Source organism: Nanorana parkeri, unplaced genomic scaffold (assembly GCF_000935625.1).
Source record: "Nanorana parkeri isolate BGI_ZX_2015 unplaced genomic scaffold, ASM93562v1 scaffold89, whole genome shotgun sequence".
In the NCBI taxonomy this organism is placed as follows: Eukaryota; Metazoa; Chordata; class Amphibia; order Anura; family Dicroglossidae; genus Nanorana; species Nanorana parkeri.
The window spans coordinates 741022-758455 of record NW_017306357.1 but is presented as its reverse complement, the minus strand read 5'-3'; the positions used below and the strand labels follow the sequence as shown (position 1 = coordinate 758455).

The following is a 17434-nucleotide window of genomic DNA, read 5'->3' as shown; positions in this document are numbered from 1 at the left end:
GAGTGATCTATGAAATCTATCTCCATTTGTGGGTTACAAGGCAGAGTATTGTTTGTAGACAGTGTTGTTGTTGCTTTCTTCCTTTGTGTGTTGTGTTCAGCCCATGTCAATATTAGTTCATCAGTCAATATAGGACATATAGAAGCCTTGCCTCCAGACATCAGAGAGGTGATCATTAGGTTTTCAGTCTATCACCGGAGTCCTCCAGAGGGTTTCAGTCATACAAGTACAGCAGGTATTTTAACTCGCTGCCTCCGCTTAATAAACGTGTGATGACACCCTCAGTGAGGGGATGTTTGTCACCTTTGACTGGAGAGTGAATCCGATTTTTGGGCTGATTGGAGAAATTGGCCCTTTTGTACATCTCATAGGAGCCCAAACCTGACCTGTACTTGCCTGTATGTAATATAAAATTTCTGAATTATGTTCTGTAGATTTATATTTTATATACATGCTGATGCATGCAAGAAAGAACAACAAGCCTCCTAGTTCAAAGCGGTGATCATCCTGCTGGTCGTGTTAGCCCAAAACAAAGCCACAAAGTGCATGAACGTTGATATAAAAGTACGTCACCCTTCAACTACTGTGGAACTACAAGTGTCACAACTGCCAGGCACGGCCCCACATATCAAGACACCACCATATAAAGTTATAGCACCATATAAAAATGACAGATATAAACAGATCAAATAGATGTCAACGTTTTATGACCATGGAATTTCCTAAATCTGCACCTGTGTTCTTATTTTTTCCTGTCCGGATGTATTTAAAGTGACCTGTTGTACAGAAATTCAATTTACCAAATAAGTATTAGTATTTGTGAGGGACGAATTCCTTGTTTTAATTAATTGTTGTTGCTTCTATGACTGTAAAAAATAAAAAAGTAAAAATGTAAAAAATAATAATAGTAAAATAATAATGATAATAATAATAATAAGAAGGCATTAAATAATAATAATAAAAAGAACATCTAGTATTTTTTATGTATTAATCTCTCATCTATATATCTGTTTATCTATATATTTTTTGTCTTATAATTATTTAAACATTCGGATTTTTATCTATGTGATCTCCTAAAGAATGAGAACAATTTGAAAACAGTGCTTTGAAATAAACAACTATATTCGTATCCTTTGAAGCCCAGGAACGAATGAAATTATATTTCGAGCTGTATCTAAAATATAAAATAACCGAACGATGCGTAAAAAGCATACTCACCTCTGCAATTATTATTATTTTTTTATAAATCTTCTTGGCAGCCAGCAAAGTGACGAATTAGTAAAATATTACAAAGCTTCCAGTGCAGTTGTCACCTCATTTATTACTATTATTTTGTACTATGACTAGCAGTGTCTGGGCTGATCTCTGGACTGTACAGAGAGGGGGGAGGGGGGGGGGCTCCGGGTGACACAAAGATCTCTCCTAGAAAACTCTTTGCGATGCTCCCTATGCGGGTCCCTCCTCCTCCCTCCTGTTACTTGAGAAAACCGCCTGTTTGACACAGTAGAACAAGTCGGCGACCAATCAGAAGTGTGCTTCCCCCTTTGGCAGTCCAATGGCGAGCTCCACATTGTTGTCACCATTTGTCTAATGAGTGAGCAACAATTGAGAGACAAGGGGAGCAGCTTGGAGCCTCTGGTCCTAGTTGTAACTTTGTGTGGACTGGCTGACACACTTGCAAACCTCTGCTTGGGGGAAGAGGATACAGCTGGGCGTTGTTGTTGTGGCAGATCTGGATCTTTGGAGGGGATTTGGGGATCTGGGACACCGACGCTAACATTGTCACATAGGATCACTTACATTACACAGAGGTACGTGGTGGTCAGTTTCAGGGATAGTGAAGAGCTGGGGCTGTGCCATAGGGCTGCACGCTGATCCGACTCAGGAAGACTTCTTCGGGGACTTCACAGCTGCCTTGAGGGGTAAATAGTTGTGATGTTAATGGGCTCTAAAATATTTAGGATGTGAACGATCGTAATCAAGAACGAAAGCCTATTAGTACAGAATACATAGAGAGAGGGTGAAAATAAAGACAGCATTGACTGATCACTTCTGTGGTCACATCCTAAGAGTTCTAGAATAACTTCTGTGCATTGCTACTCGCTCAGTATTGGGTACTCAGAAGTCATTGAAGCACTTGTGTGAATCATTACCAAGAGCTGAGTGAATCTGTAGGAGTCAGGGTCTGGGCATAGGATATCGTTGTAAGGTCGGTGTAGGTGTCTATAGTGAATGAGGGAATAGATATACATCGGTACTAAAGATTGCTTTGCTATACTGTAGTTTGGGGACTAGGATGGAGTTAAGCGGGGCCCCATCTGGATCCCAGGTCCCCCAGACTGCCACCTCCACTTCTCTGCCAGTCACCATGGCTGGGACTTTGCTCCGGGGCCCCCAGCTGCTTCTTAGGGCAACTGAGAAGTATCCCCGCACCCCGAAGTGTGCCCGCTGCAGGAATCACGGGGTGGTGTCGGCATTGAAGGGCCACAAGCGGTATTGTCGTTGGAAAGACTGCATGTGCGCCAAATGCACGCTGATCGCGGAGCGCCAGAGGGTCATGGCCGCGCAAGTTGCGCTCCGGCGGCAGCAGGCTCAGGAGGAGAACGAAGCCCGCGAGCTGCAGCTGCTCTATGGAACCGCCGAGGGGTTAGCGCTGGCCGCGGCCAATGGTATTATCCCACCCAGGCCCGCCTACGAGGTCTTCAGCTCTGTGTGCTCGGATGGAGGCTCAGGTAAGCACAAGTTGTTTTATCACTAGTCTGCATCAATTTTTTTAAGGTCTCTTCCAAGAGGGTTGGAAAGCAGATTTCGTTTTGTAAACTTATACAGAGCAAATCGAGGAAAACGAAATTCAATAAAATTATGAAAACTGTTAATGATGGCATTTGTATGACAAACTCCATGGTGCTGTATCGTTACTTTTAGTGCCAGCATACAACCAGACAGCTGCAGTAATGGGCACAATGCGGTCATTGTACCTATATATCTATTATTATTATTATTATTATTATTATCTTTTTCTTCTATCTATTATTATTATCTTCTTCTTCTATCTATTTTTTATTATTATTATCTCTCTCTATCTATTATTATTACCTTTCTATTATTAATGATCTATTCATCTATTTATATCCTTCTATTTTTTATGCCACAAAGTGTGTTGCAATAGATGGCTGACCAATAGATCATTTTTGATGAGCTCTCTATGTATTGCTATCACACGCCTGCATGTGCTCACAACATAACAGTACTATAAAATGTAATATATTCCTACTTGAGTTCAGTTGTCATATTGTAGTATTTTACTAAATAGATGTATAATGTCACCCTTGTCCTTCTTATAGAAAGTTACTAACTGTCAGATGGACTGTCAAATTGGTGTCAAAAAACCCTCCCTGTGCAGGCACAGTCCTTGTACCTGAATCTAGCAAAATTCGGAGCAGGCAGGGCATTTGATTAATGAATGAAGATCTATTAAAAATAAATAAATTCTATCTATTTTGATCTTATAATCTCTATCTACATCTATATATCCTGAGATGTATCTAATTGTAGTGGAAATAGTACAAAAAATATTTTTTTTCTCAAGACCCCACTGTTATCTTTATGTAACTAATGATAAAGTTTAGTTGTTACTTTTGTGGTTGTAGAAATAAATGGGACAATTTTATTTTCCCAAATAACATGCGAAGAGGTTGTAGTTATATGAGTTGTTTTTTTTTGGTTTTAATTAAATTCGCAAATTAGAGAGAAAAAGTTCGTTAAAAATAGATGGTGTAAAAAAAATAAAGAATAAATAAATAAATAAAAAGAATAGAAACAATAAATAAAAATATATGTACATATACACACACACACACACACACACACACACACACACACACACACACAAAAAGTACAAGCACAGATGCAGATTTGAAAGTGTCTCCACTGGTGTAAGTTGTAATCCTTTGCGGTATATGGGATCACAGACTTTGAAATGACATCATATTGTGAGGTATATATTTGTATATCCCTAATATTTGCAGCGAGCTGGCACACTGACCCAGTTCTGTCTCCTTCCTCCCCCCAGAGACCAAGATCCAGAAGTTTGAACTGTTCCCCAAGAACCTCATCCCCAGGTCAATGACTCCTCAGCAGCTGACCCCCGGGGCCAAGCCAGTGACTACAGACAGTGAATCGGTGACTGGAAGCACCCAAGGAGCCTCCTCTCCAGAAGTGAGACCCGGTTCTGGTTCGGAAAACGGGGACGGCGAGTCCTTTCTCAGCTCCCCAATGTCCAAGGCCCTGAAAGAAGGAGAGGACACCCCGAGCTCCATCAGCCCACTGGGCTCTGAGTCTGGTTCTGATGGCGAGAAAGACGAGCAGGACCCAAGTTCTTCTTCCTCAGCCAGGCAGAGGACCCCCATTGACATTCTGACCAGGGTCTTCCCGACCCAGAAGAGGAGCGTTTTGGAGCTGGTGCTACAAGGCTGCGGCGGAGATGTGGTCCAAGCCATAGAACAGATCCTGAACAACAGGGGCCAGGAGAAGGGTGACGAGACCTGGTCTAGAGAAGCGGCTCTTCAGAGCATCCAACCTTCAGTGTCCACCAGCCACCGGCCACTTATAGCTGGAGCCATCACCCCAGCCATAGGGACCTTGGGAAGCAGGTCTGCCTTCTCCCCTCTACAGCCCAATGCCACCCACTTTGGCACAGACACCAACACATACCAGCTAGGTGGACACCTGGGACTCAACCCTTTAAGACTGGCCTATTCTGCCCACAGCAGAGGACTTGCCTTCATGACACCTTATTCCACAGCTGGCTTCATGCCCACCCTTGGCTTCCGCCCACCTATGGACTATGCCTTTAGTGACCTGATGAGGGACCGGGCGAATGTGCACAAGGACCAGGTCTACACAAACGGTCTCTATAGCGCTGTAGTTAATAACAACACCGAGAAGCAATGAACTGAGCTCAGCCATAAGGACTTCATTGCTGGGTCGGAACCCTGAGACTCTGAAGGTCTCCTAAGGCCTGGGGACTATGCTTGGTTTTAAGGATCACATGTAGGACCACCATTATGAAATCCAGGACGCTTGAAACTGAATTTTTCTAAAACCTAGTCTTGTTTTTTATCCAGTCAGCCATGTTCTGGAGACACTCCGTTCGGAGACGTTCCTGGCCGTTCACACAAGCTGTAAACTTTTCTAAAATGCACTTTTATCCTTTTTAAATCGTTGTCTTCTGTGCGAATTGACGCAAGCATGACCCAAGCCCGGGCGCATCGTGAATGTACTCTATAAACCTTATCTATGTACTCACACAGAGGGCAAAGCTAATGTTATGACACGGGGATTGTAAGTTATTCGTTGTGGGTGAATCAGGTGACATGCAGGTAACAGGGACTATATGACTGAGACTTGTACAAAATTGTAGATATTCGGCCAAAGTGGCGTCTGGTCACCTTTTTGTCATTTTTTAAGTATTGCTGTTGTTTTCATTGTTTAGAATTGAGTAACACCTCTGTGTGACATCCCATAACGATCGGTAATAAATGTTATTTTAAAACCTTTCTCTGTCGCGGTGTCCCCGGGTGAGAAGGAGATCAGCAATGTGTGTGCTATATAGAGAGAGTACATAGAGGACCAGGGAGAGCCAATCCTGTATAACCTGCCATGATGGTTTCAGAGGGGTACATGTGGTCCTCCAGAAATGTACTTATCTGGGTATTGGTTTTGGTCAAATATTTGAGTTACTTCTCTTAGTCAGACATAATGATAGTAAATATGGTGATTTCCTCTGATTTATAGAGACACACCTGAGCCATATACAGCTGTACAGACTGTGATATCTATCATTACATTATGTGTGCTTGGCCAAAATGTGTACATACCCTGCCAGCAGAAGGAATATGGGTCTGTCAGGGCCAACCTACTCTCTCTCTTTCTTTTCTATCCCCTTTTCTTTTGTCTCCTTTTCCCCCATCTCTCTGTCACCCATTTCTTTTTCTTTTTTCTCTTTCTTCCTTTCTTTCTTTCTTTCTTTCTTTCTTTCTTTCTTTCTTTCTTTCTTTCTTTCTTTCTCCCTCATCTTATTTTCTTTTCCCACCACAAAAAAACACAGGCTGATTTACCAAAGAAGTAGACACACCTGAGCTCTTTCTTTCTTTTTTCTTTCTCTCTCTCTCTCTCTCTCTCTCTCTCTCTCTCTCTCTCTCTCTCTCTCCTTATTTCCTTCTCCCACCACACAGAAAACACAGACGGATTTACTCAAGAAAGTTGAGAATATTTCAGTTATCCAATGTTCACTTTACAAACTGAATCATGCTTTTCACATGGTTGGATAATTAAGGTGAATATTCTTTCTTTCTTTCTTTCTTTCTTTCTTTCTTTCTTTCTTTCTTTCTTTCTTTCTTTCTTTCTTTCTCTAGCTCTTGTCTTATCCCCCCCCTCCCCCCAAGGAAAACACACATGGAGAAGCGGATTTACTTAAAGAGTTGAGATAATTCACTCAAAAACATGTGAATATTCCCTCCTATTATTTAATGACCTGAAAAGCAAATTCCTGTTCACTTTACACAACTAATCACACCCAAATCTCTTCACATGGTTGGATAATTAGGGAGAATATTTACACAATATTTACACATTGTTTTCACAAGTGCAAATTCTCAACTCCTTAAGTGAACAAGCCTCATATTTTTTTCTTATCAGTGCAGAGAAAATCATCACACTCAGTATATGTTGTTCAACAGCCAAATTGAAAACACAATTTATGAATACAACGCAGAAAGACAATTCACTTTTACACCACAAATGTGGGGTAATCAATTGGATCTTTTACCCTGAGGCAAATCAGCAAATCAGCAAGCTCCTATTGTACCCCCAGAGGGTAGTGTACTGTGGTGACTCCTATTCCTTTTGAAGAAGCTGTCAGACTAAGGGCCGGTGCACACCTAGGCGACACCCCACCACGCAGCAATCGTGCCGCACGCTCAGGAGTCGCCCAGGTGTGCACCGATCGCGCTGTGGATGCCATTATTTTCCAATGGCATCCCAGTTGCACGGTGGGGTGTCGCCTCGGTGTGCACTCAGCCTAAGGGACTGTTCACGCTTGTCCATTTTCCTGCTATAATATACATGCATTACACTCCGTTGCAGAAATCCTATTCTTTTCTATCTGTTCAATATAAATCTATGAGTTGCAGCTAAGTAACTGTATAACATATAAGACTTGCTGCATTTCTATGCATTGAACAGACCCACTGCAATCAATGGTACATGCACAGTGCACAATTCATGCAGTTTTATGCCTTTTTAATACATATGCCTCATGGAATCTCTCCATAATGAAGGTCTTCCTTGGTTTGCATAAATAATGAAGCAAAATACACATAAAAAGAACACAAAATCGCTCATCAACACATATACTAAGGCTCTGTTCACGTCTGCACATTTTAAGTGTGATGTAAAAAATGCATTACAGAAAGTTCAATGGTAACACATCTAAAACGCATTGTAAAACACAATGATAGACATGCAAACGCACCACAACTATAATGCGCAGATGTGAATGGGGTCTAACTCCTGTCTTAATGCATATGCAGAAGTGTAAAAAGTGTTCCCTTTTTCTGTCTACAGTAAACTGAAGTTCTTACAACATTAGCAGACGGCTCCTAGTATCGATATACATGTTAATAGGCTTAGTCACAGAGAACCACACAAAAGCGTAACGTGTATCTAAACGCAAGAACAAAATCCTCATAGGATTTGTATTTTTACTAAAGCTGGAGTGCTGAAGATGCCTACCTGTGCAATAAACTGTATCCATATAGGGGCAGCGTTGTCACCTTATAACAGAAAGTGTAATAGGACTACAGAACACCTCCCCATCTCCATGATATGGGGGTGGGTACTTTAGTCTACATGCTTAAACTGGGCAGGCCTAATATCACTGCTTTTCAGTGCAGCAGAGGACATACGAATATGATCAAGTGTACTATCTGTTCTTATCAGTTGTCGGAGGGGAACAGCATGGACCGTCCTAGGGCGGATGGTTGCTTAGTACTCTCTGAAGTGAAGGTGGGTGTTGAGGCGGCTCCTTTTTGGAAGAGGGGGGAGCTTCCTCGGTACTAATGCCTCCTGATGGGTATGGGTGCTGCACCTCTGGTCTGGCTGGAGAGTTTGGGAGGCGCAGAGGCCCGTGGTGCTGTGCCCCCTGTGGGTGGCGTCCCAGAAAATCACTTGGGAGCGGGACCCCACAATGATTCACTCTCACTCGGTCATGGCACTTCATGCATTACCTGCGCTACGCCTCTAGGGCAGGCCTTATGGCTAGCTCGGGGCAATATTTCTGCATTCTGGCCGCAAGGACTGCCAGGGTGGTGCACTGGAACCTATTTATTTTCACACTTTTTTATGCACAATTGAGCACCTTTTGACTTCACAGAAGACAGAGGGTGCCGGTACCTTCGGGGCTCGTCCTGAAGTTGGGGAGGAGGTTCTGTGGTCTTTACGGGCTCCCCGGCCTCCTCCCACCTGTTTCAGCAGGTCCCTGAGGAGAGGGGTCCACCGGCCTTCAGGTAAGTGGAGCTAAGTCATCCCTACCCCTGTCAGGAGCCTTGCGCCCCAAGGGGTTCAGGAAATGGAGGCCCTTTTTTTTTTAGTGTGCTGTGATTTGACAGTTAATTTTGTTGGTTGACAGGGACAGGGGTGAAGTTTGTCTTCCATTCACGCATCATGGACCTTAAAAAAAAAAAAAGGACATAGGAAGCTATGAGCTTACAGGATTTCAGGTGTTTTCTGCACTTCTGCTCAAGTAGATATAACAAAACTATTTCAATGCCATATTTAACGGGCCAAAAAGGAAGTAATAAAATAAGTTTATTGTTAGATTTTACATATACAGTGGTACCTCGGTTCACGATAGTTTCTGTTCACGAACAATTCGGTTCGTGAACTCCGCATCGGGTGACGAACACAAACGCAGCCATCTTCCCTACTCTGACACATGGTCGTGGCTTCCTCTAGTCAGAATCGCAGTCTGATCACAGTTTGATTCTGTTCGCGACCAATTCTGTTCGCGACCAGAATCGTGGAACGAGTTAAGTTCGTGAACTGAGGTACCACTGTACTTTAAAACAAATCCTAGGTACCTCTGCTAGTCTGCAGGAGCTGTTGGGGCACCCACATTATAGTCATTATAACAGTGATGAATGTATGTAAAGTACACCGGTGCAAACAGTCACAGCTCCCAATGCCAAATCTATGAGTGAAAGCACACTTTTATCAGAGTCTGGGGGAGGCGGGGATCTGATATCTATCTGTGAACTGAAGTCAGGCTTTAATAGTTAGCTAGTGTAATTGGTCTCCCTAATTCCACTTTAATTTCTAGACGAGAAGGGTTCAGGCTCCAAATTGCTGTTTTTTAATGTAAAATGATAAATGATGGGGCTGAACATCTGTATAAACTTGCGTTTAACTACACAGGCAGCCTCCTCTGGATTATGCCGCACGCTGTACTCATCGCTGCAGAGCATTTAACAGCTGCTGGCTTAATCCACTAAGAGGCTGCTGGATTTGTAGTGAAGTGTGTAGAGCACAAAGAGGGTTAAATCCATGGACTGAATTCTGAATGGTAAAAGAACTCAAACTATTCGTGAAATGGCGGCATGAATTTATACCATGTTCACAATATGAAAGGGTCTGCCCTTTATGTTTTATGGCATCTCCATGCTTCCAAAGCTAGCCATAGATGGGGAAGATCTCTCCTGATATTTGTCCATCTTCACACAACTCATGAGCACCAGAAGCCTGCAGAGAATCTTAATCCACTCTCATAGAGGTTCACATGTGGTACTTTTCATCCATTACACTTCTCCATGGAGGGCTGAAGGGTCAGCACTCACATAGAGATTATTCTATGATGTTCATGTAATAACAGACCTGGTATTCTGTACATGACGTTCTGTGAAATTAATGAGATTATTCAAGATGCTACAAGAGGAGCTCCTCTAACCAGTGCCGTAACAAGGTCCTTTAGCACACAAGGGGAGAAGGTTAAAGTGTGCCCCCCCCCTCATGAGCTACATCAGAAGCAAAGGTTGCAGGTCCTACTCTTCTTGTGCCCTTTTTTTTCTGAAGTGTCCAAGGTGGTCTCCTCTTCTGCCCACACCTTGTTAATGTCAAATGATGTTAAAAACCTAGAAGATGTTTGCTTTAATCACCTTCAGATCACACCAATGATGTCAGATCACATCCAACTTTATTAAACCCAGACATAGCCCCAATTAGGAGCACCCCCCACTTCACTGCAGTGTGCCTTGTCCAGGTTTAAGTAGGTTGTACGTGATCTGAAATCATCGGTGTGCGAATTTCGGCTTTCCCAAATGAGTTCATAGAGCGTGGTTGGGCTCTTTTTGGTTGGCTCCCAGATTTCCAAAGGAGGGAGTTTTTCGAACAGGCTTGAAGCGATGGCCTCTCTCTATGTGCCTCTTCAGAATCACATGGATGGGTGTGATGTTTGAGTATTATGAACCTGATTGGGTGTTTGGAGTGAGCACAAAACAGCACAAAATTGTCACCTTTAGTAAAGAGTGAAAGGATGAGAGCGCTGAGTCGTATCCCTATGGCTTGATGCTCTCATCCTTTCACTCCGTACATGTGCAGTCTCTCTCCCAGGGTCCCATTTGGGACTTCAATGGGCAATAGAAAGCTGCCACATCATAGCGATCATTAGATTTATTGGGAATCTTCACCAAGCTTGGGGTCCAGCACTCCACCACCTTAATTCCTTTAGTAAAGTGACCGGATTGCATCACTGATCTTACTGGCATATGTTTTTTTTTTTTTTGAAATGTTAAAATTGTTTGAATGTATTAAAATGAATCTTGTGTTCATCTGCTGTGTGACATTTTGGTACATTTTTGTGCTTTCTTATATGTTCTAGCAATTTTATAAATGCACTGCATACAGAAGAGTACCAACTGTGCTGCTTGAATGCACCACAGTACATGGCAAAAATACAGAAATAAGCTATAAATGTACCCATATATAAAGTAAAGCTGTGCTTGGCCAAAGCAGGGCACAGTAACTGGTTCTCCTCAAATGCCTGCCCACCTGGATACTCTTCTTCATGTGGAGCATGTAACCCTTTCTCATGTCTCCCATAAAGAAGGACTGGGTGCCTGGACAGACAATCAAATGGCTTGTGGGCTGTTAGTGTAGGTGGGGTCTTTGGAGAGATTTTTATCCCGCTGTAAGCTCCGACCTGTTTGACTTGGAGCTTACACCATCCATTCTTAACTTTTGCAGGTGAATGGAGTTGCAGGGGAGTGAGAGGAAGATGACTGTAAGCAGTGTGTGTCTGTGTGTGCGTGGCGTATTTAAGTGAACCTGTTACTTTGACCTGCATGGCATCATCTTATTCCTAATTAATACTAAGAGGTCATTTGCATATAACAGCCTTACTGTAAATAATCTTATGAATGTGAGTTAATAGGTTAAACCTTGTTTCTGTATAAAGCTTGGATATGCCTATTCATTACTAGGCTCTGCTTCCTGCTCAGTAGTGCTGCACAATGAATGTGGGTGTGTAATCTGCTCCTGTCTCTGTTCATGTCACACTCCTTGACCATGACCACTAGAGGAGGCCTTTACAAACCTATACATACAATACATGAAATAAAAAAAAAAAGTAAAACTTCTGGAATGTTGGTCACATTAAAAAAATTAAATACTATACATTTAAACTATTTTAATTCTTCCATTAGCAAATTTTTATTCTTCCAGGATAAGCAAATGTTGTCTAAATACAAGAGTCATGTGTATTCTTTCTTGAATCTTGATGAGCTTTGTGTATTTCTCTACATCGGTGTAATAACTCAGTATAAAACATTTTCTCTGTGAAGGAGCTTCCTGTAATAAAGACCGGTCCCTGCTGCTCTCTCTCCTTGTGCAGGGTGACTGGTCTTGTCTCCGCCCATTCCTGTAGTTTTCTACAGGCTGTGTGTAGTGGGTGGGACTGTTTGGCCCCTCCCACAGCTCTGCTCTCTCTACGGGCTATGTACAGCACAGTGATTTTGTCAAGACAATTTTACAAGACAATATGGTGCACACAAAGTGGATTTATATCCTTTGTGGCCATTAGGGTTGTATATTTGAATTAAATCTCCTGTGATTGTAGTTCAGCTTTAAGTCCTTAATGGAGGAAAATGGCTGGTTGGCCTTTTGTCTTGTCTTTAAGGCATTAGGTTACAATCTCCCACTTCAGCCTTGTTTCTCCTGTCTACAGAAACCCCTCGACTATGCGAGCCAGAAACTTTTGGGGAGGATAATTGATTGGACAGTCTAGGCAACCTAATCCAGTTGCAACTGTTTTGCAACTGGAGCAAGTTGTCTAATCTAAGCCAACTGAGCTAATTGCAACTGAGCCCAATGTTCCTATTCATGGACTGACCACCTGATCCTTGTACCCGAAGAAAGTTTGCGTGTGCATGATCATAGGACTATGGGTGGCCTTAAAATATAGTGCCAAAAAACTTCAGAATAGTTTTGCTGACTTGTAAGGGAGATGTATGAACCTGGTAGGCACCCAGCTCGTGATTCTAAATTTAGGCTATTAATTAAACACAGTTGTGAACTCTTTTCACATTCCCACCATTGAGAAACAACACCATATGCACTCATTGTGCCCTGTCTAATTATTCCTGAGCTGTAAAGTCACATTATGGCGGTCTCGTCAAGTGACGGCTGTATACTTTTCACTTAGCAAATATAACAGAATCACACCGCACTTGCTTTTTTGGCACAACAGTGGAAGTCATCACAACGGATACAAAGACGTTCCAGAAATTGGTTTTCACTTTTGTACTGTCGGTGCTGCTGTACATGGGATTCCCATTTACTTAAAGGAGTATTAAACTCTTGAAATGTTTTTCAATAATAAATTCAGATAAAATAAATACACATTGCCCAGCAGAGTATTTCTTTAAATTTTCACCCTAACAATTACAGTCATCATGTTTCTAAAGAGCTCCAACTCTCTCAGCTTGGCTCTCCTGAACTTCCTGTCCAGAACAAGATCACAAGGGACAGAGCAGTCTCCTACTAGCCTGGAGAAAGAAGGAGGAATGAGGAGCAGGAAGCAAGGGAAGGGGAGTGACTTGCCTTGCTGTGTCTGTGTGTTTGTGGAGACACACAGAGCTTATGGGAATTTAACACTTACAATGGCATCATAAATATAGTATTATTCACAAATGTATACATATCATATGTCTACTTCAGTTTGGACTAGTGTAAGTGGGTGTCTGTGTCTTGCTTCTGTTTTAGATGGCTGCAGAATGCAGTGTTTGAATTTTGAATAGGATCTAATAGAACAGTGTACACTTTGGGGCTAATTTATAAACATTCCAGCCAGCATATAGGTTGGTGGATGCCATTTGCATGACACTAGTGCCCCTAGATGGCGCTGAGGAGCATAGGAAATTCCTATACTCCTCAGTGCCATCTAGTGGCACTACTAAGAGCATTTTTAAATCAGCCTAGGGCACACAAGGGTGCAAACACAGGACCCTGCAAGGGAATGGAGCCACCCTAAAAAAGGATATCAGAACTAGTGCTCAGAGGACCAGCTAATTCTGCAGCAAACTACAACTTTTAAACATCAAGAAGCAGCATCTATTGTAAGTGATTTAATCAGCATTTAAAATAGCTTAAAAATATTTTGACACTTTAATATCAATTTAAATGCGGGAACATATTTGGCATTTGGGATAAATGCAAGATCAGTTCAAAGTCAGACTGAAATCAGTTTGGGACTCTTTGCAGGTGCCTTCACATTGATGCTCTTGGAGGAATAAAAGGAAAGTGATAAACGACAAAAGCGAAAAAAACCCCCAAAGGGCTGATTTATTAATTTTCCTAGTGCCACTAGATGGCGCTGAGGAGCATAGGATTTCCTATGCTCCTCAGCGCCATCTAGCGGCGCTAGTGTCGTGCAAATGGCATCCACCCACCTTTATGCTGGCGCGAACGTTTATAAATCAGCCGTGAAGTGTACATTGCTTTGTAAAATCCAATTCAAAATTCAAACACTGCATTCCGCAGCCGTCTAAAACAGAAGCAAGACACAGACACCCAATTACACTAGTCCAAACTAGACATATGATATGTATATATTTGTGAATAATACCATATTTATGATGTCATTATAAGTGTTAAACATAAGAAAGAGGCCATATTTACAAATGCTGATGGAAAGCAAACAGAAGCAATGCAACCAACCAGATTTCCGGAACTAATTTTGCTATTGCTATACCTCATTTAGTAAGGTACACTAAGGGGTGTATTTCTAAAATCAGTACATTCCCTCATTACATTGCAGTGCTGTTTTCACTGGTTCTGGTCTCTATTTCAAGTTATGGTTAAAGGAAATCTGTACAGTAATACCTTGGTTTACGAGCATAATTCGTTCCGGAAGCATGCTTGTAATCCAAAGCGCTTGTATATCTCCTAAATATAACAGTTTCCGGAGTATCTCTGGCTACTGCAACTGGAAATAAAAGTTGCAGATTAGAGCGTGAAGCCAGAATTTGTTATCTGTTTATCTGTTCAAATTGCCTTACAAAATACTGAAGCCATTGGAATAACATTACAGCCAGGCAACTTGCATTTCCAGAAGGAGGTCATAGATGGCAACCTACATATTCTTTCAGTAGAGCTTTACTTTGAAGCAACCAAAGAGGTAAGGCATATAATGTGATGTGTGAAGGTTGGTGGTGAAATAGAAAAGGATAAAAAAAAGATAGTGTGGAAAACACAGTTGAAAAGCGTCAAAAACCTGCAGAAAAGTTGCAAGGTAAAATGACGCCACTTGAGAAAAATATTCACCTGTTTTTAAATAAATCCAATGGAATTTCAGGATTCCAGGTAACATATCTCAGCGATATTCCAGGGAAGGCTAGGATTTCCAAATAAATAATGTTATTAAATAAAATAATAAAAATAATAATAATAAACAAAAAAGGATTTTCTTAAAAAAGGGAAAAAGGGATAAAGAAGATAAAAAGCAGTAAAATGTTGATTTGACGTCTTTATAAATAGGTCCCTATGGAAGGCTAGCCATGTTTGGTTGTTGGATAGCACTGGTTATTATACAGAGGAATGTTGTGAACCCCTGGGGGTACCTCAAAAGCTTTATACAATATGCCTGATTTAAGGCTAATGAAGTTCTTTGCAATCCTTTACCAGTGCACACAGCTAAACAATTAAACCCATGCTTCCATGTTCAGGAATACCCACAGAGACCTTACCCTTATCTCACATAACAAGTTTGGATGCTGTTAAATGGTAATACTATATTATGAGCTTGACTTTGATGACCTTCATGTTTTTGGCTCCCTCCAGATCTTTGATTATACTGACATCTTGTGGTAACAAATGGAATGGCAAGTCCAATCATATATCTATCGAGAAGAAACAGGGCCTGTAAATATAGCACACAAGAAAGATATATTGCCCAAAAAGAACGTTTTTTATAAAAATGAACACATTTTATTATTACAAAATATTATAATTCAAAATAAATATTATTATTTTTTAGCTATACAATATATACAGTAGTTTTTTTTTTTAGACCATTACAGTATTCAGCATATTACATTTATTTTTTCACTAGAAGGTCTTTGCAAATTTTATTCACTTCTTCAGGACCGTTATAGAGAATATTTGCTCAAACCTTCACTTATATGATCTGTATATTTATATATGATGTAATAAAAATAACATACAGTTATGTTGATCCTCTTATGCCCGGACAAGGCAGGTGCCCAGAGGTCAGTTATATAACGCTCTGCATTGTGATATATTGACAGTTTTCTCTGCTTGTAGTTGATGATCAGCAAAAGGGAGGAAAAATGTGCCCAAATATGCTTGCTCTCCAAAATGTTACATACACACACACACACACACACAGAGTTTGCCTACCCCTGCATGCAACATGCATCACAAAAAGCATGCTAGCACACTGCAACAGCATGAATGGGCCCCTATAAAGATGGGCCATGCTGCAGCACATACAGAGGCATCACATTTGAAGGGAAAGTCTCTATTTTATTGTCCTTTATAGATGCCTATAGAAACACTTCTTCACGCCGGCTACAGACTTAACAAACATTTAACTGCTAATTCACACAGACCCGAGGTAGCTCTGCATGCAAGTCTGCCAGCATGTCTCCACTATAAGGCATTCTGTTTTATTTTAATGCCATGACAGTAAATATGTAACATGATTGGAGAAGCCGAGTTGAAACCTTCATGAAAAAAAATGTAATGGTCATAGGGCAGCATTGTCCCCCAAGACCTTGAAAAACCCCTAGGACAAATAACATGATATAATACCATTCTGAGATGCATTTCAAGAATATCTAAACCTAAAGCCCAAAATGTCATGTAACGCAGTTTACCTGTCCTTCCATGTGGTGGCTGCATTCGTTTTCTTTTTAGGCTTTTTCCCCCTTTTATTGTCTGTAAAAAAATAAGTCAAGGCAACTGGACTTGATGTATTTTTCTTGAAGACGTTTTTTTAAATATTTTTATTCTGGCGATTCTGTCAGTAGCACACTTCCTGTCCCAGGGTGACAACACTCAACTTACTGTATCAGGACAACAGAAACAGGATAGGACTACTGGCCTAGGCTTAGTGTGGGTACATGCAACTGTAACAGTTATATGCAGAACAAATATTGTATTTTTATTGTTCTTACTACTGAACATTGAAACAAGTAATAATTCTGACATATGAAGCCTTCTTCACTATTAAAGTTGAACTCCAGGAAAGCAGATAATGACACAGTTGATATGCAGGCGAACTCACACACACTATATGAACTGCTTTACTTGACAATAGCTTTGTAACTTTGTTCATCGGCATTTGTAATCCAGACACCCCGGTCAGATAGCAAAGCCAAGTCCATGACTATATATTTTTTTTGTAGTACAGATTGGTCACTGATGTGCCCCTGACTGTTAAGTTAACATTGAAGAAGCATCACCAAACTGATAAGGAGAACGCTCTGCTCCCTCCTGCTGTGAAAAATGATTAAAATATATGAATGACTGTCCTAGAGGATTAAAGTAGTTTTGTGAACTGCAGGTACATACGCTGAGTGGCCAGATTATTATGACCACCCCATCAGTACTTCATTGGGCCACGAGATGACTCCACGAGATGACTTTGTTGGGCCGCCTCGTGACTCCACGAGATGGTGAAAGGTGATGCGAGGAATCTGACACTGCACTGTTGCCCTTCTGTTGTCTTGTACCAGTCTTGCCCCTCCCCCGTTCTGCCCTAACATTGACTAGTCGCTGACGGCCACAATTCGCACGTTCACACCCAGATTTTCGGCTGACAGTCCAGTCTTTAAACACTTTAACAACAGCTGCTCTTGAA

At 41.5% G+C, this 17434-nt stretch overlaps 1 protein-coding gene across 1 annotated transcript; it reads left to right on the top strand.

Annotated features, from left to right (window-relative positions):
• Nucleotides 1–2287: 2287 nt before the first annotated feature.
• Nucleotides 2288–5139, top strand: DMRTA2 (DMRT like family A2). Its single transcript, XM_018552471.1, has 2 exons — nucleotides 2288–2732; nucleotides 4073–5139. The coding sequence occupies exons 1-2, from the start codon at nucleotides 2297–2299 to the stop codon at nucleotides 4951–4953; spliced, it is 1317 nt and encodes a 438-aa protein (XP_018407973.1). The 5' UTR covers nucleotides 2288–2296; the 3' UTR covers nucleotides 4954–5139.
• The last annotated feature ends 12295 nt before the right edge of the window (nucleotides 5140–17434 follow it).

Excerpts from the sequence above, each read along its gene's own strand:
- DMRTA2 (XM_018552471.1), top strand. The coding sequence starts at position 2,297 with ATGGAGTTAAGCGGGGCCCCATCTGGATCCCAGGTCCCCCAGACTGCC. Across the intron at positions 2,733-4,072 it reads GTGCTCGGATGGAGGCTCAG|AGACCAAGATCCAGAAGTTT; the intron begins GTAAGCACAAGT and ends TCCTCCCCCCAG.